This window comes from Calonectris borealis, chromosome 2, assembly GCF_964195595.1.
Source record: "Calonectris borealis chromosome 2, bCalBor7.hap1.2, whole genome shotgun sequence".
In the NCBI taxonomy this organism is placed as follows: Eukaryota; Metazoa; Chordata; class Aves; order Procellariiformes; family Procellariidae; genus Calonectris; species Calonectris borealis.
In genome coordinates this window covers 153091086-153117203 of record NC_134313.1, presented here as the reverse complement: position 1 = coordinate 153117203, position 26118 = coordinate 153091086, and the positions used below count along the sequence as shown (strand labels likewise).

Below are 26118 nucleotides of genomic sequence, written 5' to 3'. Positions count from 1 at the left end.
TTGACAGTTTGTCATAACAGATGTTCTAAAAAAAAAACCAAGACCCCACAGAATGAATGCTGTGGATTTTTTTTTTAATTGCTGTATACATTAAAGAGAATGAGGAAATTTTTAAGGAGCCCTTCTGATCCAGCTGGGAAGGCTGTAATGAGGCAATACGGTCTAGCCAGAGAGAGCGAGGAGAGCCTATCAGAAATACTTGCACTAGAGCAACACTCACAAACTCCGAAGGTAACATTGCAACCAACTTTATTCAGTTTGCCTGCGTCCATAATAAATATTTAACTCCTTCTGGTTGTGAACAAAACCGAGCACACTGCTCACCAGATACCACCCGGAGCAGCATCGCACGGGTGAGACCGGAGAGCGGGCATCAGGGCAGCCGCCACCATGCAGAGGCCTGCGCAGAACGGCAGCCATGGCGTCTCTAACGGCGGCGGCGGGAGCGCTTCGGGGCAGGCACATGAAGCGCCCCGGCGCTGCCCGGACATGTGAGCGAGGGGCTGCCCGCAGCAGGGAAGGCGGGGCTGCGAGGGGCTGCCTACCGCCGCACCGGTTCGGCCGCCATTACAGGCGCCTTCGTGCGGCCGCAACGGTCGCCGCGCGAGGGGTCTCGCGAGAGCACCGCCCTCCTCCCCGCGCCCGCCCGTTGGCCGGTGACGCCGCGGGGCGGGGCGGGTGCCGCTTTGAATCGGCGCGGGGCGCCAGGGCTGAGGCGCGACATGGGGACGGTGGAGCCGGCGGCCGAGGCGCGGCCGGAGGAGGAGGGGGGTGCCGCCGCAACTGCCGGCCCGAGGCGTATCGAGGTTCCCCGGCCCCCCTCCATCGAGGAGTTCACTATCGTGAAGCCCATCAGCCGCGGCGCCTTCGGGAAGGTGTACCTGGGCCGCAAGGCAGGGAGGCTCTATGCCGTGAAGGTGAGGAGGGGCGAGGGGCGCCTCCCCGCCCCCTGCGGCCCTCGGGGCCCCCTCGTTCCCCGTTGTCGCGGCGCTGCAGTCCTCCGCTTTCGTTTAACCCTGTGTGGGAAAGGGACGTCCCGAGGGGAGAAGGAGGCGCCCTCGGAGGCCTGCCCTGGCAGGCCCGTCGGTTGCCCTGACATGAGTCCCCCTGCCTTCCGGCACCTGGGCTTCTGGGGAGCTGCCGCTCTTCTGGCAGAAGCCGGGTGCCCGGGAGATGTGTTGTCCGCACGGCTGCGTTTAGCTTTCTGTGGACGTTCCTGTTCGCTTGGAGGCTTTGGTTAGGAGGCATCCGATAACGACAACTGCTTTTAGAAGTACCTTAAATGTCCAGGAAACTACGCTAAAACTCTTCCAAAGCGTCAGTGCGCTATTTGCTTGTTATAATTGGATACATTCAGCTGTCGTGCCACTTGGGAGGGCGTTCTCACGTTTGTTCGTGAATGAAAAATCTGCCTCTGAGATATATAAAGAGAGCAAGTTATAAAAAGGATTTTTGCTGAGTACACATTTAAAAAAGAAAATGCAACAGGTTTTTTTATGTTGATACACAAAGGACTAAAAACTAGGCTTGTCAGTAGTAAAAACTTTACCGATGGTTTGTGCGAGCTTGACTTTGCAATTGAAAGGATTGTAACCAGCTGCATAGTACACAAAGTAAAGGAAATGTAAAAACATCATGCAAAATAGACATTGTTCTTCAGAGCTGTATATGTCTATTTACGTGATTTTATTATAAGCCTGTTAGGTGAAAGCTTCTGTGTAAATCCTTTATAACTATTATGAAGTTTATGGATTGTTCACAGCTACAACATTTAACGTGCTAAATATTTGTACAGTTAAGGTCAACACTTACTAAAAGTGTAGTTCTGTGCATTCTGTGTATTTCTTGGAATTTTTTTTGTATCAACTTTAATAATAGTGATGGTAGCTGTGGAAACTCATTTTCTGCAGTTTAGGTGTTGCATATAGAGTGGTTCAGGTGTGTTACTTTAGTATCTTACACAAGTTTATGGAAAGTATTGCAGTGAGACTTATGGATTATTCAAGCTACTGAATTTAACATATGTTAAATATTTTCACAGTTAAGGTCAGCACTTACATAGAAGGTATCAAATTACGCTCTTATGTCTTATTTTTATATGTTATCATATCCTTTATTGAATGGTCGTGGTAGCTGTAGACTCAACTTTTTACAGTTGTGTTGCATAGAGAATGGATAAATTAAACTTGCTTTAATATCACCATACATATCCAGGTGTTGAAGGTAGGCAAACTTCCAATGTATATGCAATGCTTGCCTAAATACATATCAGCTGTGCTATTATGCATCTTCTATTCAAGATTAATATTAATATTGAGCGGCCATCAGCATACAGTGGAGTAATTCAATATAGGAATTAGAGTCTAATTCACAGTTAAGCTTGTTATTTCTTCATTGTGAGTTGCATGCCTTTGAGGCTTCTTCCCAAGGAAACTTATTTGTTGGGTGACTTGATTGTAAATTTTAAATTAAGCAAAAATTAACTTGCTTTTTTCTGGAAAGTTAAGAATTAGAGGCTGGAATAGTTGCAGTCTTGCTCTTGAGGATACCAAGATGGGATGGCTTACTGCTGCACTCTATTTTCAATCCTCAGGCCATATATTTCAGCCTCTGAAGAGATGGAAAGACTTGTTCAGCAAGTGTATATCTAAGCGTTAAACACTCTTTCCTGGTTCTGAGTTGTGTACTGTGGATAAGAGGATTGACTCAGGGCAGCTTAATTTCACATACAGCCTAAAGATTCATTTTCCAGTGTATGCAATTGCAGTAAATATTGGTAGTGTGATTTCCATTCAGGACCAAATTAGAAGGAAAGCAATGAAAATGGTTCTCTAATAACCTGTAGTTTAAAATTCTGTCTGCCTATGAAGGTATAGCTCTGTTTTACGTGTATATATGTATGCTTGAAGTATAGAGATAAATGAACTGACTAAAGAACTGTGGGTTGAGCAAAGAAAAGAATGTTTATCTACTTGATTTTTTTTTTGTTTTTCAGGTGATGAAAAAAGCAGACATGATCAACAAAAACATGGTTCACCAGGTCCAGGCAGAAAGGGATGCATTGGCTCTTAGTAAAAGTCCTTTCATTGTGCACTTATACTACTCACTTCAGTCAGCTAATAACGTCTATTTAGTGAGTAAATAAATGGCTGTGGTGTTTTATGACAGTGTTGAAAATGGAGTGCAGCACTATATTCATGTCTGAAAACATATTTTTATGATAGTGAGTGGGTATTTCTTAGTCACTTTTACTTTCTTCTTTCTCAGAATGGTTGAACAAGTGAAATATTTCTCTTCCCCTGGTGTCTTTGAGATCTTTCCACCTGTGTTCCCTTTTTTTACAGTAGTCTTTTCTAATAACTAATATATCTTAGGAATATGTAGAGATCTTAGGGAAAACAAAACAAGAAACCATTCTGTTCAAGTAGAAGCCAAGTGACTGAAAGACACCCCGTGGCTCACTTAAAGGAAATCTCTTTTACTTGTTGCCTGTGCTCAAAACTCGTTATGGTAGTTGGCCTAGATGACAAGAGGATAATGGAGTGGCAAAACTAAGTGCTAGTCTACATGGAGCACTATGGAGTACAGTAGGACTTGAATGTGGTTTCACATACTGCCTCCACATAAAGGTAGTATGGATTAAGATTGTCTACAAAGGGTCTAGCGTAATTTGTCTGGTTTGCTGTAAGCACACACAGTGAACAGCTTAATTAAATTCTGAGGCGAGGTTGCTATGCACTCTTACAGCGCATTTTGAGTGTAAATGAAGGCTTCTTTTCTTGGAACCTCTGTTAACTGCTGCGTGGAGTAGAGGAGTTCAGGGTGAAGGATTTGTAAAGGAGATGCTATAGCCATATATATGGAATAGTATTATATATTGGAATCTAAGTACTGGTGAGATTTCTTGACCAAAGCCCCATAAATTCGTTCTTGTCATTGAAGAGTGAGTTTCTGAAACCCCGCTGACTTTTCTTTTATCTGGAATAGGACATGGGCCATAATAATGTGTGGGTTTACTTAAGTTTTTTTGGTTGTCTGTATTTTTTTAAACACACTTTTTCATGTCTTAAATGCACAGTAGCTCTCACTGTATATGTCTCTGGAAATTTGCACTTACTTCACAAGTCTTGGGTCTGAATTTAATATTGTGTATAAACACTTGCAAAATAAAATCATTGAGATACCTGTTCTATACAAATCAAAATATCGGTGGTCTTTGGCTTCAGGCCTTGAGTTTCAGAGAAGTGCTTTGCAATTTATTTTCTATAATATAGAAATCTGTCAGAAGTTAATTAAAAAGCTGACTACAGAAAGTAGGCTAGGCAAATAATATAAAATAAGTAAATGGGCTATTAAAAGAACATGTTTCATGTCCTCTGTCATCTGAAGCTTTAATTATTTTATCCAAGTGGAAAGTATTGTGTGGGAAATGAAGTTTGCACAAGGAAGCTTCTATCAGCTTCCGCTCTTTGAAATTATATTTTCCTGTTTTATAGGAAACTATTTTATATTTTATAGGAAACTATTTTATATTTTACTTGCAAATTTGAAATGTGTTTTAAAATGTTAAATTTAAAACGTTAAATTTAAAACACTTGAATGGCAGGTGATGGAGTACCTTATTGGCGGAGACGTCAAATCTCTTCTCCATATTTATGGATATTTTGATGAAGAAATGGCTGTTAAGTATATTTCTGAAGCAGCATTGGCTCTTGACTATCTTCACAGGCATGGGATAATCCACAGGTAAAACCTACTTTTTTTTTTTCTTACAAATAAGTATTTGGTAGTTTGGGTTTTTAATTTTTAACTCAAACACATAACCAATCACCATTTCATAGTAATAGCTAGCTACCTCATTTGCTAGAGCTTCTGGAAGCTCTTTTTGCATGTGTACACTGCAGCAATGTCATGAAACAACACCTAAAATAAACTCTGTCCATATATGTTAAGCAGACAAATATACACTGCTTTCCCCTTCCTGCATGCTTTTCCCCCAGTACAGTGGTGTATTAGCAGCTATGCTGCCTTTTATAGGTCCCCTCTCCCTGTGGCTTTTAAATGACTGTTAGTTCGGGAACCCTCTGGATGCTGCCAGCGTGTAACTGTAGGACACACAAAGGGACATTAACTATTCTAATGATCCCCATGTAGTGAGAGTTCTTTGCTGCATTCAGTGGTGCTACAGAGAACACACATGAACACTTTTACTAGAGGTTTGCTTGGCATGTGTACTGTCATGTGTAGGAGCTACACATTAGTAAATGTTGTGATGGTAGTACTCAGGAAGAACGCTTGTTAAACCTGCTGAAACACAAAATGTGCAACTCTTGTAACATGCATGGTGGTTTTACAAGGCCTGAGATGTTTGTACAATATTTAGGGCTAGATATGTTTAATTGTTTTGGTGTATTTCTTCAATTGGAATCTTCTGCTGGCTAAGAGATTTTACTGAGAAACAGCTATAATCGATGTTTTGTATTGAGTGTTTCTGGTCAGTTAACTTTCTTAATATTGTTCAGTTGTATTTTTGCTGACTTCAACTATATTCATGTCTCAGGGATCTGAAGCCAGACAATATGCTCATTTCTAATCAGGGCCATATAAAGTTGACAGACTTTGGGCTTTCCAGAGTTACTCTGAACAGAGGTAAGAGTTGTCTGTATCTGTTTGGTTATATTAGAATGTATTTTTGTGTCATATTCCCATATTCTTGAATGCTTTACATCCCTGTAGAGGGCAGCTTTCAATTAAATAAGCTCAAATGTTGCATTAATATCTGATTTCTAGTAGGTGAGTACTGATAAGGTACGTGCTAGTAAAGGGTCTGCTCTATGCATTGCACTTCAGAAGCTAAAATATTTATTGTTTGGGACAAGGGTGTATGAAATATGATCTAGAGCCATTTCTCCTGAGGGGTATGGATTTGAAAGTTTTCTATGAAGTCCACTAAGAGAATTCAAAGGGTGAATGGATAATTCTGGCTTTTTCTTGGTGTTTCTCTGGCTATTTCTGTCCTTCAGTTCAAGTTTCTCTGTCCTTGTATATATTAATTTCTAACCTGAACTGGGACCTTCCAGACATTAATATGTGGGACAAGGGGAGGTGGTGAGTCCCTAACAGAAGATTATACAGCAGCGCTTTAGTATATGAACATAGTGTTTTCAAGTAGCAGAAAATATAGCTGAAGAGTTAAATGACTGTCTGGCACAGGCAATAGGCTGCAGGTCTTAAGGTGAATAGCTAGTTCCTGAACTAGTTTGCACCTCCAACCCCTTAGCCATATCAGCCAAACTAATGGTGCACAGCACCAGTTTAGTTTTTTGAGACAGCTGCTGGTGGGTACATCCTTTTTATATAGTTAAAGGAATATAGAAATTCAGAGTTGTCTATGGAGTTTCTGATTCATGGTTTTAAGAGCATAGAAAATACTTAGGATTTTCCTCTATAATGTACTGTATTTTCTATAATATACTGCTTGAATTGATAAGTGCTAATGGGACGGATTACTGTGTCTAGCTGAACATGATATGTGAGCTATAAGCCTACTTACCTTCAGTGAGCAAAAAATGACATCTAAGGTTAAATTTTCTCCTATGAAAATTAATATGTACTTTTTTTGAGATATATTTGGGAGAGAAGGCAAGCTTTGAATCAAATTTACCCACATCTTAGCCCACAGGCCATAAGCTGCAATTGCTACCGAAAACCCAAAGCTAGTATCAAGTTAGAAAACATAACACAACATAGTATTTTGGAAAAGAAATAGGACTTTTACAGTTTCTGTATTTATAAACTGTAATTTTATGATGGATGTACAGGAAGAAACAGCTTGTGTTGAATAAGAATGTATGGGTATGTCTTCACTTGGGTTTGGTGGCTTCTTTTGTATATTTGTTCAGTATGTGACTAAATTTTTTTCCCTCTTGATAAAACTTAAGTAAATGCCTGTAATTTTGCTTATATGATAGCAAAAGGAAAATCTGAGCTGCTTCATATTTTTTTGTCTGCTTGTAGAGATAAATATGATAGATATCCTTACTACACCATCAATGGCAAAGCCAAAACAAGACTACTCACGTACTCCAGGACAATTGTTGTCTCTCATCAGTTCTCTGGGTTTTGTAAGTAATTTTCACTGTCTTTGAAGTACTTCATTCTTTTAGTTTACTTACTGTCTTAAATGTAATGGAGTGATAAGGCTATTCCTGCACCTCTTCTGCCAGCTGGTAGAATAACTTACATGTTTCCAGTACCTTGAAATTCTGAAGTGATTACCTTGGACTGTATTTCAAGTTGATGACTATCAGTTGTGTTTCAAAAAATTTGGTAAATGAGCATGGCTAAGCTCCGATGCAAACATAATAAAGAATGTGTGAAGTTATACTCTCAATCCTGGATGTTTTGTTCAGGCTCCATTAACTTTTAACTATGCTTCTTCCTGCTTGATAGTATACTCCTGTTGGAATGAAAATGCCAGGGCACAATTCAAGTCAATCATCTGACAGTCTGCATGGAGTGGTTTCTCCCTTACCTATGGTCCAAAAGGAAAATACCCCTCTTTCAACTAAATTATTCAAAACATGTGAGTATACCAAGCCTTGTACCAATACCCTGGCTGTAGGGTTGTGGTCTTTTAATTTTATGTGAGTAGCTTGGACCCACTTGATAAAAGGTGTGCTTCGATCAGTGTCTTACTGTTTACCATTCTTCCAGTGCTTAAGGTCTGACATGTTTTTACCTACACTACTTGTGTCATCTTTTGATTTTTTTGTTTTTTAAACATACAACTACTGAATTCAAAACGACCCTTTAAGATTTTACAGAAATAGTGTCAGTTCTTGGCATACTTTCATTGAAAAAGATTTAATATAGCAATGTGTGTTTTCATTTAAATTGTCTTATCTTGCTGCTGTCTCATTTCTAACCTGAAATGAAAGAAGGCTATTATGGTGCTAATGTTCATATTGCTTTTAAATTCTTGTCAAGGCCCGACTTCAAAAATTGAGTGAATTGACTATGCAGGAAAGATGACAAGAGAAATTATGATGTCACGCATAGCTTTCCATAACTTCCTTTGATGTGAAAGCTTGGCATAGTGTGAAGCTGGTTAATATATGTTGCCTATTTGTATCAACATTTGAATTTTTTTTTTCTCTCAAGATCTTGATACTTCTCAATTAACTCCTGCGATGCCAGTGAGAAGTTTAACTCCTACTCTACTTCAGTCAAGAAAAAGGTTTGGTACCTCCAGTGCCAGTAGTCAGTCGCACACATACCTGTCCAGTATGGAATCAGAATGCTGCAGCAGCCCCAGGTGGGAGAAAGATGTAGAGGTCAGGACTGTTTCATCTTCCCACTATAAATGAAAATTAGCTTGTATTTGTATATGCACTCTTGCAGATCTCCTACTCACTTCCCCCAGTTATTTCAAGTGTAGAGAAGCCTTCCTACAGGAGAAGGAGCAGGGCTTGTAATCCTTGCTGAGTAGGAGTTTTGGATCAAACTACTTTTGCAACATAATGGGGAAAAGCATATGCCAGTTAGCCCGCAAGAAAGGAGTGAAAGAGAAGGCTGCTACTGGATGGCACTGGCTTAGCCCTATTCTTCACAAGGTGGGCAATGCTGGGAGCACTGGCTCTTTGGAAGCTGACCTTATTGCTATAGCTTTTTTAACTGAGCGTGCAGACAAAAGAATTTCTTTAAAAGGCAGAACTTGAGAAAAATAATAAACAAAATACACTTCAAACTTCTACTAGCTATTAAAAACTGAAAAAGTTTATGGTTTATATTACTGAAGCATTTTGTATCAACTAACCTAACACCAGTAATTATAGCTGTTACAAAATACTTTCTCCTATTTTAAACTGTTAATGAAATTCTGTGCAAATGCAGACCTAAAAGAATGCTGCTGTGCTATTTAGTCCCTTGCCACGATTCCTATTTAGATCACACACAAATTTATAATTCTTTGTTTTATCTGTCCATTTCCCAAGGCCTTGTTTTTAGTATTGTGTTACAAAAATAGTAGTAATATCAGGCTTGCCTTTTGTCATCTCTGAAGTATAATATGCCACAGGATAGTAGGATGGGGTTCTTTGGTTTGGGGTTTCTTGGAAACCGAGAACTTCTATAGCTTAACTTCTTAACATAAAATCACAAATACAACTTTAATTGCTATATTTCTTCATCCTCATGCATTTAAAAATACTGCATTTTCTATGTATTCTAGCAAGCTTATTTTATGTTCTTAAAAAAAGTCAAATTATCCCTAATGTAGTTTTTAATTTTTTTGAATGTATTATGTCATGTTTGTCACTACTAATGCTTATAAAGAATAAATAGCACTTGCCAATTTGCAGTTCTTTATGGACGTGGAAATAAGGTATTTTAAAGGACACATTTCTATAATGCTGTAATCCCATTTTTCTTGCTACTCAAAACTTAATGTGCTCATTTGCAGCCAAGGGAAGATGAACTATGTTCTACAACAGCCAAAACAAGTAACAGTGGGTCAGCTCTCCTTTCAAATGTAGAATTACTGAATAGCAAAGGTATTAAAGTTTTAAAGAAAAAAGAACTGGAGTCTGCCATTTCTCCCATCAGCAGCAATGATTCTGGCAGTAGGCAGAAGCTGGGAAGTGAACATTCTGATATAACAGATACTCCTGTGACCACACTGGATGTGAAAGGCATAGTCAGAAAATGTCTTTCTGAAAATAGGATTTGGGAAGAAAAACTCTTCGTAAACAAAAGAGATATGACTAATGAAACAGCAGAAACTTCCAATCAACAACATCCTTCAAGGCAGAATGAGCCTGTCAAGCCTATCAAAGAGGAAGAAATTTTTGAAAAGCCAGGTGTAAAAAGAAGCTTTGAATTAGTTGACACTAGTCCTTGTCAGGAATTTAACTATGTTAAAAAAAGCAACGCGGAATATATACGTGGCTGTCAGATCTCAGAATTTCCAGCAAACAAAAGGACAGGTTTGACAACAGAAATTCAATCCTTAATGCTTTGTGATGATGGATGCCTGTGTGACACCTGCAAAAACACAGAAGAAGTTAAGAGTTTTATTGGTAACCAGCAAACAGTAGAAAAATCACTTACTCCAATTATAGCCAAAAGTCTTATGTGTGATCTGGATGCAGGCCATGAAAAGGATGATAAAAATGAGTACATGAACTCAAGTTTTTTAGGCACTGATGATGAAAAACCTTTAGGAATCCTCAGTGCAGATTCTGACTTATTTCCTGAATTGTCTGCTACAGAAAGCCATTTAGAAAAGCAGCTTTTAGATTTGGACAGAAGTGTTAAAGACCTCTCCTTTGAGGAACCAAAACCAGAAGACAGGCTAATAACATCACCAGAGTCCCGAGATGCCTCGCAAAATGGAGAGGAAGCACATACTGTCCAGGACTGCAAGCTGTTACATAATGAAAAGGATAATGACCAAAAACACATGAAAGAAACTTACCTTGACACAGTATCTTCTCCTTCAGAAAAGATGATGGAAGCACTGAATCTCTTAAAAAAAAATGCTGTTGTTTTTCGAAGTTATAATAGTCCAATTAATATATCGAATGTATCTGAGCCATGTAGCATGGCTTCCTTAGATATAATGGATCTTTCACCTGCTTGTAGTGGCTCTTACCCAACAGCTATTACTCCATTACAGAAAGGAAGACCATATAGGGTCTATCAGGTATGTAAGGAGACATGTAGAAACTTTGTGCATGCATTAGACATTAGTGATCTGAAATTATTTCTGTTGATAATTTAGGGAAAATTTAAGTAGTTTGAGGTAGTCTGTCAAAGTGAAGGGCCTGGAGCACAAGCCTTATGAGGAGCGGCTGAGGGAACTGGGGTTGTTTAGCCTGGAGAAGAGGAGGCTGAGGGGAGACCTCGTCGCGCTCTACAACTACCTGAAAGGAGGTTGTAGCGAGGTGGGTGTTGGTCTCTTCTGCCAAGTAACTAGCGATAGGACAAGAGGAAACGGCCTCAAGTTGCGCCAAGGGAGGTTTAGGTTGGACATTAGGAGAAATTTCTTTCCTGAAAGAGTGGTCAGGCCTTGGAACAGGCTGCCCAGGGAAGTGGTTGAGTCACCATCCCTGGAAGTATTTAAAAGACGTGTAGATGAGGCGCTTAGGGACATGGTGTAGTGGGCATGGTGTGTTGGGTTGATGGTTGGACTCGATGATCTTAGAGGTCTTTTCCAACCTTAATGATTCTATGATTCTACGAAAGTGACCCTTGCCGACAGGCTTTTGCTTATTGCACTTGTGTGGCCAAAATTATAATTTCTGTAAGAGCTTAGCAAGAACTGTATGTCCACTGGCTTGCTTCTGACTCAACATGCATTGTCTGTCCACTCTGAGAAATCCATTACTTTTACAGTGAACTGGTAAAGAAAGCCTGTGCTATTTTGTCTCATCCTATTAGTGCAGTGTGGTACTTTTGTGAGTAATTATAGGTTTCCTGATGTAATGGGAAGTCTTTGATTTCCCCCCCTCCCTTTTTGTTTTTTTTATCCTGCATCCCTCCCAAGATGGTCTGCAAATCCTGTTCAGCTGCTAGTAACTGCTATTGTGCTTGCTATTTTCTTTTTTTATCCTGGTAAAAGTGATGGTGTAATGTGTACTCTCAAGTACCAATTGCAAGCCTCTTACAAAGATTGATGTAAACAGTAAAACTGCTTGCAGGTTATGAAGTTTTTGCTTTGACCGTTTTAATCCTTCTGATGGTGAGTAAAAATCTTACTGTCCTAAAGTAAATTAGAGCCCCAATGTGGGAAAAGGAAAAGTATACCTTTCAATCGGTGTTTCCTGTTTCATTTTGGCATAGCTTTACAAGACCTTCATCCAGTTACTTAGGTTCTAGTTGTAGGATTTAAAGCTTTCTGACAGAACTGGCAGTGTGTTGAGTGATTTGGTGTACCAAAAGGGGACATTCAAAACATTATTTTCGGGGAAGCCTTTTTTTCTGATGTCTTTGTCCGAATTGCTCGCTTCTGTTTCATATGCATAAAACTTTAATTGACCATGAACCTTAGCTTGCATTTAGCTGAAATGGAGTCAGAGTAGTATGCACTTCATCTCCTGAGAAATAGTGACTGATGGCATTGTATGTTTTTGTAACTTAGATTTGAACAGGAGGATACCTTTTTTATATACTTTTATGATTCTTTTTAAAATCACATAATTGCAATCCAATTATCTGTTTTCTATTTTAATAGTGGATTCTGTAGCCTTTATGGCATAGTGATAATGAATTGATCTCTGCTGCACTGAAGATCAAGATGGAAACAAAATTATTCCAGATATATGGGAATTAAGGGTATATATCTCTGCAAGATAATTTAGTAGTATCTCCAGGTCATAACAAGAAATTTTTCATTGCAGTCAGCCTATTGGCTGTAAGAATTTATTGATCTCTTCGCAAGCCTGCATATTTTATCTTCCAATAACATACCAAATTATTTTCAAAAGGTTTGTGTACCTTGTGTAAACAGTCACTAAGTCTAACTTGAGCAGAACTTCATCTGCAGGCACTATGCAACCCATAAGGGTACAGGTTAAACAATAAAGGGCTCATTTCATATATTTTGAGTACATCTGGTATGCAATATGTGAGAAAAGTCAGGATTCTCCGTTTTATTTTACAGGTATCTGACATATATGCTTGCTTTTCATTGACTAATATTAAGAACTCAGTGCTAAAATTGAAGACTATTTTGACATTCTATTTAGTAGGTTATCTTCAGATTTGAATTTGAAAGAGGAGTTTAAGATTGGGGTTTAAGATTTAGGTGGGGTTTTTTTTTGGAGACATTACTTGTGGATTTGACACTGGAGGAAGAACTTAGAGAAAATTTTCTTGAAGAGTAGGCATTGATTCAAGATGGTTGAGATAAAGAAATGGAAGCACGTTTCATACTTTTTCAGGGAATGTATGTTTTGTGACATGTTCTTGACTTGAACTTAAGTATCAACTGTTATACCCATTACTAAACCTGGAGATGAAAGTTTCTCAGCTGGTTTTGTTTGACGTCTGAAATCTTTGTTGCATTTTTTAAGACACCTCATCAGGGAGATGCTGGCACACCATATAGGACTCCAAAGAGCGTAAGAAGAGGAGCTGCCCCAGTAGAAGGTGAACGCATCCTAGGGACCCCAGACTACCTGGCACCTGAGCTGCTTTTGACAAAGCCTCATGGTAAGACAAACAAACCATGGAGTTTGTAAATACTTGAAAGGTGACGTATTTACATTTCTAAATGTCTCTGGAGTTCTAAACCCTTCAAGTAATACAATAGTGAATTCTTTAAAAATACCTAGTGCTTAACTTTTGCCAACGTTCATGGCTGTGTTTGCTTCAGCTGCTCCTTCCATTCACTTTTTTCACATGACCGGAGGTTTTGACTGTCCAACATAGTCTTGCCTGCTGTTAATCTAATGCTTTGGAAGCTGTGCTTAGGCAGCCTGGGACTTGTATGTGGCTTAGGAATCACAACTTGGTCATCCTGAGTGTCCTTAAAGATTCTTCAGGGTGGGGAGGGGCAACTTGGTGAAATTTAGTATGAAAGGATTAAGCGTCCAATTCTTCTTAGAATGTATTCCCTGTTCATGCATATTAAAGTGTTATGTGCATTCAGACAAGCTTATAAAGCTGCATTAAAATCAGTTACTGAGTTGAGTGACCTCATGAAACACCCAAGATTTCTGGCAGGATCCTCCATATAAAGGGACAGTAGTAGCCATCAAATATTCTTTTGCAAAATACTATAAGAAAATAAAATAGCACAACTTTGAAGTGCATAAATTTCTCTGGCTCAAATCCTGAGCTCCACTGAGATCAACAAAAAGTCTGAAATATTTTCCTGCTAACTTGCAAGAACCATTAACAAAAAATAAATGCAATGTATCCCTGATACATTTGTTGTGCTTATAATTACATTTTATTTCCATCTCAAAAGTATACTTTTATTTTGTAGAGCTTAATAGTCTTAGGAAAATTATATGAAATATGATATCTTCATTGAGAAATAGTGATTACTAATCCATGGAACAGTAAAATTCTGCTGTATGCAGCCAATATACATTAACTAAAACTGCATGAAGAGATTTAACAATTTAACTGTAATGACTAAAATTACTAAACATATGTAGTTGTTGTTTTGCACTTCCATTTAGGAATCCTGGTTATTTGGCAGCCGTTAAAACTGGGTAATAGTTTGGAAATGTAATCAATGCTACTTAGACAATGTGAAATTTTGTTGCGAGGTGAGTTCTGTGCAATTATTGAGTGTTTTCAGGACTTCAGTGATAACTTGCAAAGAGCCTGGGTTTTATGTCAGGAAATGAAAAATCTCCCATTACCTTCAGTGAAGCCAGGGTTTTCTGGCTTCGAACTCAAAATTTTCCCTCACTAAATATTTCTGGTGTTGTTAACTTGCTTGTAAATGTAGTTGTAATCCTAAACTATAATCATGTTACAAAACTATTTTATTTCTGTTTTTAACTTAGATTTAATATTGCCATCTTTCTTCATTGTTGAGTTACTACCTTAAGAAAAAAATCTGCATTCCTATGCCTTCAGAGAATCATACTTGATATCTGATATTTGTATTTGTTAGGTTTTTTTGCAATAATTGTAATGTTCTTGCTTCGTTGTCTTTTCATATTTTCATATGCAGGGACTCTGATCTCTGGTGAGTTTGCTATATACTGTGCAGAAGTGGAGTGTTCAGCATAACTGTGAACAGTCAAAGTATAACTAGATCACAATTTCCAAGAAAATTGTTCGGGTGAACAATGTTTCTATATAGAAAGATATGTCCAATATACACTCCACATAAGAATGCGTGATACTTCCACAAAAGATTCAGGAAACATCAGTATCACTGTGACTAGGCTATCGGAAATCCCACTTAAGCCTATACTTCAGGAGTAAAGTCAGCATTCTTAAAGACATTGTGTAACAGGAAATAAACCAGGGACACTCTGTCTCACTGCTTCCTTTTACTTTATTGCGATCAGTCTGAATTACTTTGCGTATGGGTGAAGAAGGCTCAGATGCTCAAGACCTGGTATTTCTGTTTCTTGCTTCAAATATTGATAGAAGTGATTTAACAGGGATATGGTAGAAGTTAATCAAATCTTTAGTTAAACTTCGGGTGGGAAAAATTGCTTCTGAAACCTGTGTTACTGCATCGTTCAGAGTTGTGATCTTATTGGACTTTGACTGAAGCTGGAAATACTTTATCTGAACATCCAAATACCTCTAACAACAGGGGATGTGATCTCACTGCTTTGATATGCTTAGCTTGGTGGGGCACTATTATTGCTGTTAAAAGTTGCTAGAAGTGCATTAGATTACTAGTTACACACTTCAGTTTTCAGCATTTCTAAACTTAGTCAATAGTCCTTTTGAAATGGCTCAAAACATTTGTTTTTCTTAACTTGGAGGTGTCCTAATTTTTTTTTATATGCCAAAAAGCCAAGAAAAACTACATTTATTCTCTTTCAAAGATTTTTTTGCAGCAAACGTGGCATCTATTCTTTATACAGTGGAGTGGGCATGGCTTAAAGATGCAGAAAGCTTAGAATGCATGCAGTGGTGTCTGGGATTGCTTTGCCTGCTTGTTTTTAAGTAGGTTAATAAGATGGGTTTGGCAAAAAAAACCCTGAAATGTGGAAAACCAAAACTATTTAATAACAAAGGAGAGATAGCTAGTAACTATGCATTGCCCTAATCAACTTTAGTTTAATGGAAAGCAATTCCAGCTTCTTGCGTGCTGGCTCATTCTGCAAGCTGTCTTCAATATTTTGACGTAAATTTAGACAACTGAAAATCAAGTTCAGTAGTTTGAATTCTTGGAGACTTCTGAAAGAACTGAGAGAAAGATACGGGTTACAACATGGAGCATTCATCCAGGCTCTAGAGCAGTTGTTAAAGACAACTGTTTCTTATCACAAAACAATCTCTTGGAGAAGTTAGCTCCTGGATTCTCTGTGATGGGAGTTGAAAATTAGATTGTTCTTAAGAGCCCTCTTGCTTTTATCGGTAAACCCTGGTATTATCTATAATGGATTAAGGAGCAGACTTTAATATTTTTTTTTTTTAATCTTCTGCATGATTATTAAGTACAACTTATTTTGTCTCTTCCTTCACTTCCAAGAAATTCTGGAGGATTTAAACACTCTTCAATTTCTGCCATGGCTAATCTTGAAATCTTTGCAAATATCAGTAAACCTTTGTGTTAGTATAATGACCTGGATTTCTCTTATCAGGTTCTGCTGTAGACTGGTGGGCCCTTGGAGTTTGTCTGTTTGAGTTTCTAACTGGAATTCCACCTTTTAATGATGAAACACCAGCACAAGTCTTCCAAAATATTTTGAAAAGAGGTAATCTGTTTCAGTAATTGGGGGAAGTATGTATGTCCAACCTTTGTTTTATGGTTTGAGTTACCGACTCATCTGCATCTTTGCCTGTAGATATTCCCTGGCCTGAGGGTGAAGAAAAGCTGTCTGATAACGCCCAAAATGCAATAGATATTCTTCTAACAATTGACAGTGCTAAGAGAGCTGGACTGAAGGGTTAGTATTAAAATTCTCTTGTGTTCTTTGCAACTAATTAAAAATTTCGAAGTGGTGATGTCCTCCTCCTGAAACTTAGACTAATAAACTTTAACGCCTATTTAGGTTCCATGTTAAGTGTTCTGGCCCTATACAAGTTGTGGTACTTTCTGTATTTCTTGTGGGATTTTGCCCTTTTGAATGAGGAAATTTTTGGGGGGCTGTGGTGGTTTTTTATTGAACTTTTGTTTTGCTTTAATGCTGTTTTGCTATGGATGTTTAGTGTTTGACTTCTGACATACTAAAGTTCACTCTTATCTAACTTGGTAACAGGTATTTGGGGTTGTTGACCTATCTGATTTCAGTAACCTTGGTTAAAAGCCTATCCTTTGGGAGAAAAGCCTCCTAGAAAAGTTAATTCAAAGGAGCTTTTTCTTAGGAATCAGCCTATCTTTACTGAATGTATGGGGGAACACAGAGTTAGACAATATATACTATACAAAGTCTATATAATTTTTTTCCCTTGTACAAGGACTTTAAACATTTGCTGTTGTAACAGTGACTATATTTTATAAAAAAAATTGATATCATGACGGAAGCTTAGAGTGAGATGTTTCGGAAAAAGAGGAAGAAATCTTATGAGAAAACTGCCCAAGAAATCACTAGAGAAGGAAAATATTATGGAAATGCTTACTCATAAAGAGACTAAAAGCTAGAAGCTGAAACCAGGCCAATTCAAATTAGAGAAGGCACCTGGTTATAAATGAAGAACATGATGACAACAGGGAATTCTGTGGCTCTTTAATGTCTCTCAAAAAACATCTAATATCTTAATTTGAAGATGTTTTAGTTGAACACAAGTTATTGTCTTTATTCCTGGATAATAGGGGGAAATCTAGTTGCCTGTCATGCATAGAAATTTAAACTGGATCACGTAATGGTTTCTTCCAATCTGAAGTTCTTGGAAATTCATTCTTTGTCGGGACCTTTAACTGTATCTGATCTCTTTATCCAATTTATAGGTAGCTTTCAGGACAACCATTAAGTTTTCTTCATTGTAATTGAGTTTCCATCACTGTCATCTTTTTCCCCCCTCCCCAACACACATGCCCCCCCTCTCTCTGTTCCTCCAGCATGAAGCCTAACTTACTGAGAAATCCCAGTTATGTCATGTCCTTGTGCTGTGCTTCTATGAGTTCAGTCTTTCCAGATAAGAGAAGCTTTAAAGCAGCATTTGGCAGAGAACACTGGTATCCGAGGTTTGGGTTTGTCTTTTCCCCCTTCTTCAAGGACGTGGGCAGGAGCTGACTGCCAGCTATGGTACACATCAATACTGCCTTGGAAAAGACAATGAAGTCTGCTCACCTTTTCAGCTGAAGACAGGTTTCAGTACGTGAGAACTTTAAGAGCAGAACTACATACAGTTCTGAGATAGTAGATCTGTGCAGCGTCCTGCTGCATGTATAGTTGCTGAAGCTATTAGAAGGATTTAGAAGACTAACCCTCTGATTTATTGCCTTTTATCTAAAATAAATTTTAATATTGTGTTATACTATTTGATCCTGAAATTTAGAAATAATAAACAAGTGTTAATGTCTTACCACAGGCTTTTAGCTGATAGATGGTATGTGCTTAGAATTAAAATTTATAGTGAGTGTCGTGGTCAAACTTCCACCTCCTCCTAAAAGTGACTTTTTTTTTAACCACCTGTCCTTTTTTTTTTTCCTATTTGCTTTTGATTTTTGTGGTGCAGGTGATTAAAAACATGGGTTTGTATCCCACTTGGCTGAAAAGGTGCTTTCTTGGATTGAATCAAAGTAGCAAAGTCACTATCAGCAGGGAGTGGGGTTTCCAGGTTATGCAAAAGACATATCAGATCCTGCGTGCCAGGAAGTCACCTTCTGGTCAGAATGGACAGGGCAGGGGAGTTCTCCTTGAGCCAGAAAGTCTTGCAGCTTGGTTAGCTATCCCACCTTCAGGCTTGGAAAGGGGAATCTGATGATCTGTGGTAACTTCACTGTAAGGGTGTTTAGACTTGTGTCTGGTGGTAGGCCAAAGGGGACTGTAAAAAGCAGAGGAGGACTGCTGCATGAGCTAGCAAAAGGCAGGTGGCCTGGAGTGGAGGAGGGTGGGAGTGACTCCCACGTGTCTACTCAGCACAGAACTTTGGCAAAATTAGAAACAGACCTTGAAGTGATGCTTAAATGTCCGTGGTGCCCTATCATGAGAAATGTCCCTCGGGCACCTCTGATCCAGTATGTGTGCTGTGTAGAATAGGTTCTCCAACTAGGGGAAGGCAATAGTTTGATCCCACTGAGGTTGGGGGTAATCAAAACCCAACTGCTATTTGCGCTTTTGTGAATTTCCAAAACAGCAAAATAGAGCAAATCTACTGACAGCTATGCATCAAAGGAACAAAGTGACTATGGCGCTTGGACAGAAGGAAGTTTATAATGCTTATATGAACTTCTGTTTCAGAACTGAAACATCACCCCCTTTTTCATGGTGTGGACTGGGATAATCTACAGAATCAAACTATGCCATTTATACCTCAGCCGGATGATGAAACTGATACCTCTTACTTTGAAGCTAGGAATAACGCTCAGCACCTGACTGTGTCTGGATTTAGCTTATAGCATCAAGATAAGTGAACTTTCTCCATGTTTTTGCACACTTACAGGTTGTCCTATAACACTAGTTTGGTCTTAAGTAAGTTTCCTTGCCAAATTCAGAGTGTGTTTTAAGTTATCAGTCTGTTTTTATTATTATATCCTTTATTCTGAAGTGAAACTACTACTGTACAAAACTTAGCTGGTATCAAGTGCTTCCATGCTACTTTTTATCTCACTTACTGCACCTTACTAAGAGGCCAGAGTGTTGTATTTCTTGGAGCTAATAACACTTGGCAATGATGGGGCTTTTTTTAATAGCAATGAGTAAATCCAGTTAGGAGGTGTGAAGTTATTTCCCAGGTAAACATAATGGGGAAAGGACATAAATGCATGCTACTTGTATCTAATTATAACTTACCTATTGGTGGTTCAGTGTAACAGCAGTCTTGTTTGGGAGTATTCCTTTCTGACCGGTTTGAATATATATATCCACTGTGCAAAACAGATGTTTTCATTTGAAGTGAAAAATTGAAATCTTAATGCAGCATTGAAACATCTTACTTCTGTTTATCTTATCCCAAGAAGGGTTAAAAAAGACAGTGTTATTCAAAGTTAACTCAGCTAAATGTGACATGTGAGGTTGACAGTAGTTCCACCAGTTATTATCCTTTCCTAGACAAATGGGGTAGGGAAAGGATATCTGGGGCAAGCCTGTGTAAATCGTTGCATTGAAACCACTTACGCTGTAGGAAGATGGACTGAACAGCATACATTTTAGCAATTACTTGTTTTAATTAGAAAATGTTGAGTATATGTGTTTATCATCTAACATGAGTGAGCACAGGAAACAAAAAATCACCTGAGCGTTAGCTAACAAGTGAAGTATTATTCATACTGAAGCTGCTATAGATTAAAGACTATAATGCATTGCAAATTAACAGACTTGTTCTGTAAACTCACAACCAGATCTTAGATTTTACTAGAACTTAAGTTACAAGTGTATATTCAGTATTATAATTCCTAATTAGGGGGAAGTATATTTAAATCTGTTTTCAAATGCAACACAAAACTTGCATCTGCTAGGTTTTAGAGGTTTATTAGTAGATAATTCTGTTTAAATTATCTTCAATATTTTTCTTGCATAGGTATCTTTCTCAGGATTTTTATTTTTCAGGTTTGTACTTGCTAGATAAAGATCAATTGTGCTAGATGGTGGTGCCAGCCAGTGGCCACGTGCCAGAAGCCAAGCATTTTGCTAGTGATTTTTGCCAAGTGGCTTTTGAGTCTCATGAACTGACCCTCCTTGCAGGGGGAGTGAGTTGTCCCTTCATTGCCCTGCTTCCTGGAAGACAGATTTATTGATGGAATTCTGAGCAAACAGCGTCTGCTAGGCTTCCCCCTCAGGTAGCTAGGAAAGGAATGGGGATGGCGGAGAAAAAGGAAGTTTCCTAGGACCAAAAGAGAGCTAATTCTTAACAGCTCAGAATGACAAATCCCAGCTCTAGGTGTGATAACTCCCACAGTGAAACAGAATCTTGGCAAGTGGCAAAACATACAGTGACTCTCACTCCCTTTGCTAAGAACTTCAGTTTCAGAAAACTTCTAAATTGTTGAATCTCACCAAAATTAATGTTAGATGAAAAAGGTGCAAGCAATCAAATGTAATGTGTTACCGAAGCAGTATCCATAGACAATATTCTCTGAATATGATAGAAGTTCTTTAGCATTTTTCCTGTGTATAGTTAGAATATATAAACTGGGGGAGGAGGAATACTTTAATTTAAGTAATCACTGGTATTTTGTGAAATTTATTCTTCCATTTCTAGTAATCTTGTTTAAGAAAACTAGTCTTACAAGAATGAATCTCAGTTTCATACTGAGGAAAATACTCTAAAAATGTGTTAGGAAATAATGTAAACTGAACACCACAACAGCTCTTTGTCTTCAGTACTTTACAAATGGTTACAACCTGTTCCCATTTTGTATAATACATTCCCTTCAAGGCAGAAAAAATTAGTTACAGTAGTATAACATGTAAGATTATAACATTTAAAGGTAACCTCTAACCCCTTGAAAAAATTCCTAATCCGCTGCAAGGGTCAAGTAAGCGTCTATCTAAACTTTTTCTTGACCATTCACAATGAACTACAGAACTGCTTAAAAGTCTTTTAGCTAATCTAATGCTAGCGTATATAGAGCTAGAGATAATAGTATACCAAAACATTAGGCATAAAGAATCTTGTTAACTTACTGTTTTGTTCTTACAAAAACCTCAAACCTTATAAAAACCTTATTCTAAAAGAAAATTATGGTTCTTCTACTATAGTTTTATAATGCAATGTAAAAACATAAATTCTGTAGAACAATAAATAGGCCGACTGACAAATCAGAATGTTTAATGTAAAAAGTTATCACTACACTGCTGTCTAGAACTGTTAAATTCTGCACAATTAGCACTGAAGCCTTGCAATACCCCATTCTCTTCAATATCTTGCATTTATTCTGATCATAGCAAACATGGACTTGAATTCAACAAGTTGATGGTTGGGGTTTGTAGTGTGGTTTTGTTTGTTGTGGGGTTTTTTGGTTTGTGGGTGTTTTTTTTTTTGTTAAAAAGGTGAATCCTAGCTTCAATATGGAATTCCTTGTCAACTCTTAATCCCATTGTTTTTGCCCCACTTATTGCTTGACTTGAAATACTACAGGGAAAAGTACAAAAAGCTATAATGTAGTAGCTGAAAGAGATTTCAAGTTGTTTTCTCGTTAGTAATCAACTACAAATATTGGTGTAAGCTGGCAAAATTTTCTGGTCCTTAGAAGCTGTGTAATGCCACTTGGCAAGTACTCCAGCTGTTACATGGTGTTTCTTGAAGGTCTAAACTTCTTTATGTGCATGAACTACATACAAGCTCTCTAGCTTCCAGGTTATCTTGGGAGACAGTTTATCTGCTGTTAGCTGGACAGAACTGTGCTAAAAACTGTAGAGATCAGTAATTGTCACACTTTCTTACACAGAAATAGCAGTCTTGGACAACTATTACTACCAGTAACTTGCGTTAGCCTCACCTATATGCTGTGCAATGTTTGGAGGCCAAGATACTGAAATGCTGCCATGTGTTCTTGAGCTAGTTGGTTCCAGTTTTGGCATGATCAGGTTTACCTATGGTTACTCTTAAAAGTAAAATGCATTCTTTTCTTCCTCTCTACTACGTTCTCAAAAAATTTACTTTGCACACTTTTGTGTAAATATATAAAATAAAATACTGCAGTCTTGCTGTTCCTTGGTTCTGCATTTTTTTGTCTTTAAACTGTCTTACACTTTTGACCCTCTTCGGGGGGGTTAGAGGTGGATTTTTACACAGAAACCCCGACGGTTTCCTCCTACCCCAGCAAAGACAATGATTGTAAGTATGGAGATACCCAACACTTTCTAATACAGGTGTGTATGCCCTCCAGTTCCCTGCAATCTTTATTACAAGCTACATTTGTGCATTTCATGGCAGGGGAGCAAGGAGTCCTTGGATGTTCTGTAACTCCTGCTGGGAGTCTGCTCCTCTGTGGTAACTAGAATGAGTCAAAGACAGACAGTGGCGCCATCTCCATCGGCACTTACTGTGCTGCCGCAGGACCAGAGCAGGAGAGAAAGAGAGGGCTGCCCCCCACCCACCCCACCCCCCCTTATACCTGGCTCTGTTCTGTTTCCCTCAACTGAATGCCTATTAGTAGGTGGAATGTCTTCTTCCATCTGGTTTCATCCAGAGCAAACCTATGCTTTTTAGATGAAGTTTGATTCACTGCAGGAAACTAGCTGGACACTTGATTCAAAAGTGCTGTTTTCAGTGCTATGCAGAACTGTTTTGACTGCCAGCCCTCCTGGGGAGAGCACCAGCTAGAACAACATGCTCCAGTGATCTGCTTCTCCACTTTCTCCAAGTTAAAGCTGTCTCTCTTTGTATGTGGGCAAATTATAAAAAATAAATCATTTTTTCTTACCTTTAAGATGAAATACCAGCTAACTAGAAATCTGTTCAAGTTTTGGTGAGTTTGAGATACCCCTAACAGCTGAGGCCCAGTTATGATGGTAAATGGTATAAAATGGTAAATGGTTATAAGTAAATGGTTATAAAAGCGATGTTGTTTTGTATTACAACTTTAAGATTGAGACTGCTTCTTCACGACGTAGCCAGCAGGCTCCTGTGTACAGTCAAAGCATCCAATGTACAGCATTTACTAAACATTAAGAAAGTTCAAGATAAAATACAAAATAGTAAGGGATTGATTTATTGAAACATGAATAAATAACATTTATTTCAGTGGGAAGTTAACAGTTAAGTACCTTTGAGAACATCTGTACCATCTCTAAAAGCTAGATGCCTACATGTAACATGGTTATGACCCGAGGGAGGAGGCACTCCAGGGCACAGAAGACATGCTGCTTCAGGATTTTTTATTGTTTTAAAGTGACCTTCAAGCTAGAGTATCCTTCAGCTATAATCATTTCTATCGTTTTATGGTAAGTCGTCAATCACTCTAGGAACTTTAAGCTACAGGCACAATGGCTTCAGGTCACAGCAGCACTTCCCTTCCAGCATAAGCTTTGTTCAAACCTGAGTTTTCAGTACATCTCATACCAAAACTCATCTCTGGCACGTGAAACCATCCGATTGTTACAGCAGCCTTCAAAAAGGTTCTGATCATTTTATTTTTTATTTCAGCTTTACAATAAGAAAATCAGAAGAGGGGGAAAAGTAACTCCTAAAAAAACCCCACACAACTAAAAACAAGATTAAAATTGCTCTGGTAAAACAAACATTAAATTCTGTGATTACATTTTTATACAGTATAGCTTGTATGAAAAATGTTTTCCAAACTAGAAAAGATTTTCAGGAACGACAAAAAATAACTTTCCTCAAAAATTATTTGTAATATGTAGTCCAGGTGGAGAATGAAAGCACATCAATAATATGGTGAAATTTCAGATCTTAAACACAAGTTATGTTATGATGTAATTCTTTATAGCAAATGAATGTCTTTGTTTTCTGTCAAATCTAATTTTAGTGCATGTCCCTCTTCCAGAGATTTAGACAACTTATATATTAATTTATTTTAAAATTAAGTGCTTTAATCAAGCAATGCTTTAATCAAGCAATGCTTTAATGCATGCTTTAATCAAGCAAACTTCACAAAGTTGTAAGTCTATCTGTATATTTATTGGTTAATAAATACCCCATGAAAGAAAAAAAAAGAATCAGCAACAAAATTACCTGAAAAGTTTTGTTTTGAAAGGAAGTAGAAGGATAAGAAAGAAATACCAGAACTGATATCTTTCGTAATGTGACTTGGGAAAAGTCCACAATAGATTAGGGCTGGATTAAATCTTTTTTAATTTGACATAAACTGACAACAGAAAACTTACAGTGCACTGAGCTTTTCAAAATCTTAGAGATACACTTACAGAGCTAGCTTTCATCTCATTTTAAAGCACCTTGTGCTTAAACCATGTATTTCAGTTAAAACAAGCTGTTGTCAACAAGAATACTATTATCAAAGTTAAAAATATAAAGTGCAGCCTCCTTAGATGGGTCCCTTGTACCACAAGCTGTTTCCAAGCTTATATTTGACAGTCCCTCTGTTATTAATGGCTCTAACTTTCAAGACATATATCAATTCCCAAATCTCCTTTACAATCTTAAAGGATAAGTGAAGTTTTCAACTTAATTTCTGACCAATTTATATGGAAATTTGCCCCACACTTGTTTAGCAGCAAAAGTAACCACTTGAATTCTTCAGAGCTATATTGTATTTTTCCAACGGCTTACAATGCATTTAATTCATACTTTATTAGTGCTTTCATCTGATAATATGAAACCCTGTGGAAAAACAGGCAGGGATGTTGTGATTGTAAAATTATTTCTATATTAAAGTGACAGTTTTACATATTTTTCACTTATTCTTTTACAAAGATGATATTCTCTTCATCATCTGACATCAGCAAGACCAGTAATTACTGAAGGTCCATCCACAAGCACATTCCAAAATAATCAATGTTCATATGGTTTTGAGGATGGAATTATTAAATGTATTTTATTTGTAACCTAGGAGCTGTGAATCATTCAAGTTTCAATGATGTTAGTCCTTAAATGTTTAGCTCAAAGGTAGTATAAAATATTACTATAACAGAAGGAACATCATCCCAGATTCTGAGATTCTATGAGAATTCAGAATTCCTTCGCTTTCCAGGGCCATCTTCTCCTAGCAGTCTTTAAGCAAAAAGCCATGAATTCTCAGTTCAGTTTTCTAGAAGAGGAACCAAATAAATTAGTTTAATGTACCTTCACATATGAGATGATTTTTCATTTGTCTAAATAAACAAATCAATTAAGGTTACACACGAATGATTTCCAATCCATTAAAATACAACACTGCTTCAAGGTACCTGAAAATTTGCCCTCTTAAGTTACAAAACAATCTGCACGTTTACAAAATTGGCACAACTTACACCGAGGAGTACAAAATATCACTAAGAATTCTGAACTGCAGATGAAATTCCTCAGAACAGTCCCTGACCACATCAGTCAGTGGTTTGCTGGCTCACAGCAGAGCAACACTTATGAGCTGGTTTTCCAGTGACTCCAGAAAACGTGCAATGAGAACGTTCTAAAATTGTAAGCTGGATCTAAACAACTCTCAATCATTATTAAAAATATATTTCTATCTGTGATCTGGTTTTAGAGCCCTTAGGATTCAGGTTTTCAAGCTTTCTTCAGTGAAGGCTCCAATATGAGTACCCAGATCGTCAGCATTAAGTTCCCTATAAAGGAATGAGACAGGTTAAGAGGCTCAGAAGATGACCTAAACCAGCCAGAACGCTGTACAGTAGGGTGCTAAGAGTGAGCTGAGCTACCCCTTCCCAGGGATATGAGCTGAAC

General features: G+C 38.0%; 2 protein-coding genes and 1 long non-coding RNA gene across 10 annotated transcripts in view; 1 reads left to right on the top strand and 2 right to left on the bottom strand.

Moving 5' to 3' along the window:
• Positions 1 to 232: 232 nt before the first annotated feature.
• Positions 233 to 8360, bottom strand: LOC142079569 (uncharacterized). Its single transcript, XR_012672714.1, has 2 exons — positions 8280 to 8360; positions 233 to 1414 (listed from the first exon to the last, which is right to left on the bottom strand). It is a non-coding gene; the product is annotated as an uncharacterized LOC142079569 (long non-coding RNA).
• MASTL (microtubule associated serine/threonine kinase like) lies at positions 719 to 22468 on the top strand. The gene is made up of 12 exons (XM_075143963.1): positions 719 to 917; positions 2996 to 3133; positions 4607 to 4746; positions 5561 to 5649; positions 7018 to 7124; positions 7453 to 7585; positions 8164 to 8336; positions 9464 to 10705; positions 13077 to 13215; positions 16293 to 16406; positions 16497 to 16598; positions 19056 to 22468. The coding sequence occupies exons 1-12, from the start codon at positions 723 to 725 to the stop codon at positions 19211 to 19213; spliced, it is 2730 nt and encodes a 909-aa protein (XP_075000064.1). The 5' UTR covers positions 719 to 722; the 3' UTR covers positions 19214 to 22468.
• Positions 21573 to 26118, bottom strand: part of ACBD5 (acyl-CoA binding domain containing 5) — a 35427-nt gene continuing 30881 nt past the window's right edge. For 3 of the 8 annotated variants that reach the window (XM_075143972.1, XM_075143974.1, XM_075143975.1), the window contains one exon: positions 21573 to 25486. In XM_075143972.1, the coding sequence (XP_075000073.1) occupies positions 25474 to 25486 (13 nt within the window). In that variant the 3' untranslated portion in view covers positions 21573 to 25473. Of the gene's footprint in view, positions 26001 to 26118 lie in introns of all 8 variants that reach the window. The other 5 variants (XM_075143968.1, XM_075143967.1, XM_075143969.1 and 2 more) reach the window with 2 other exon arrangements.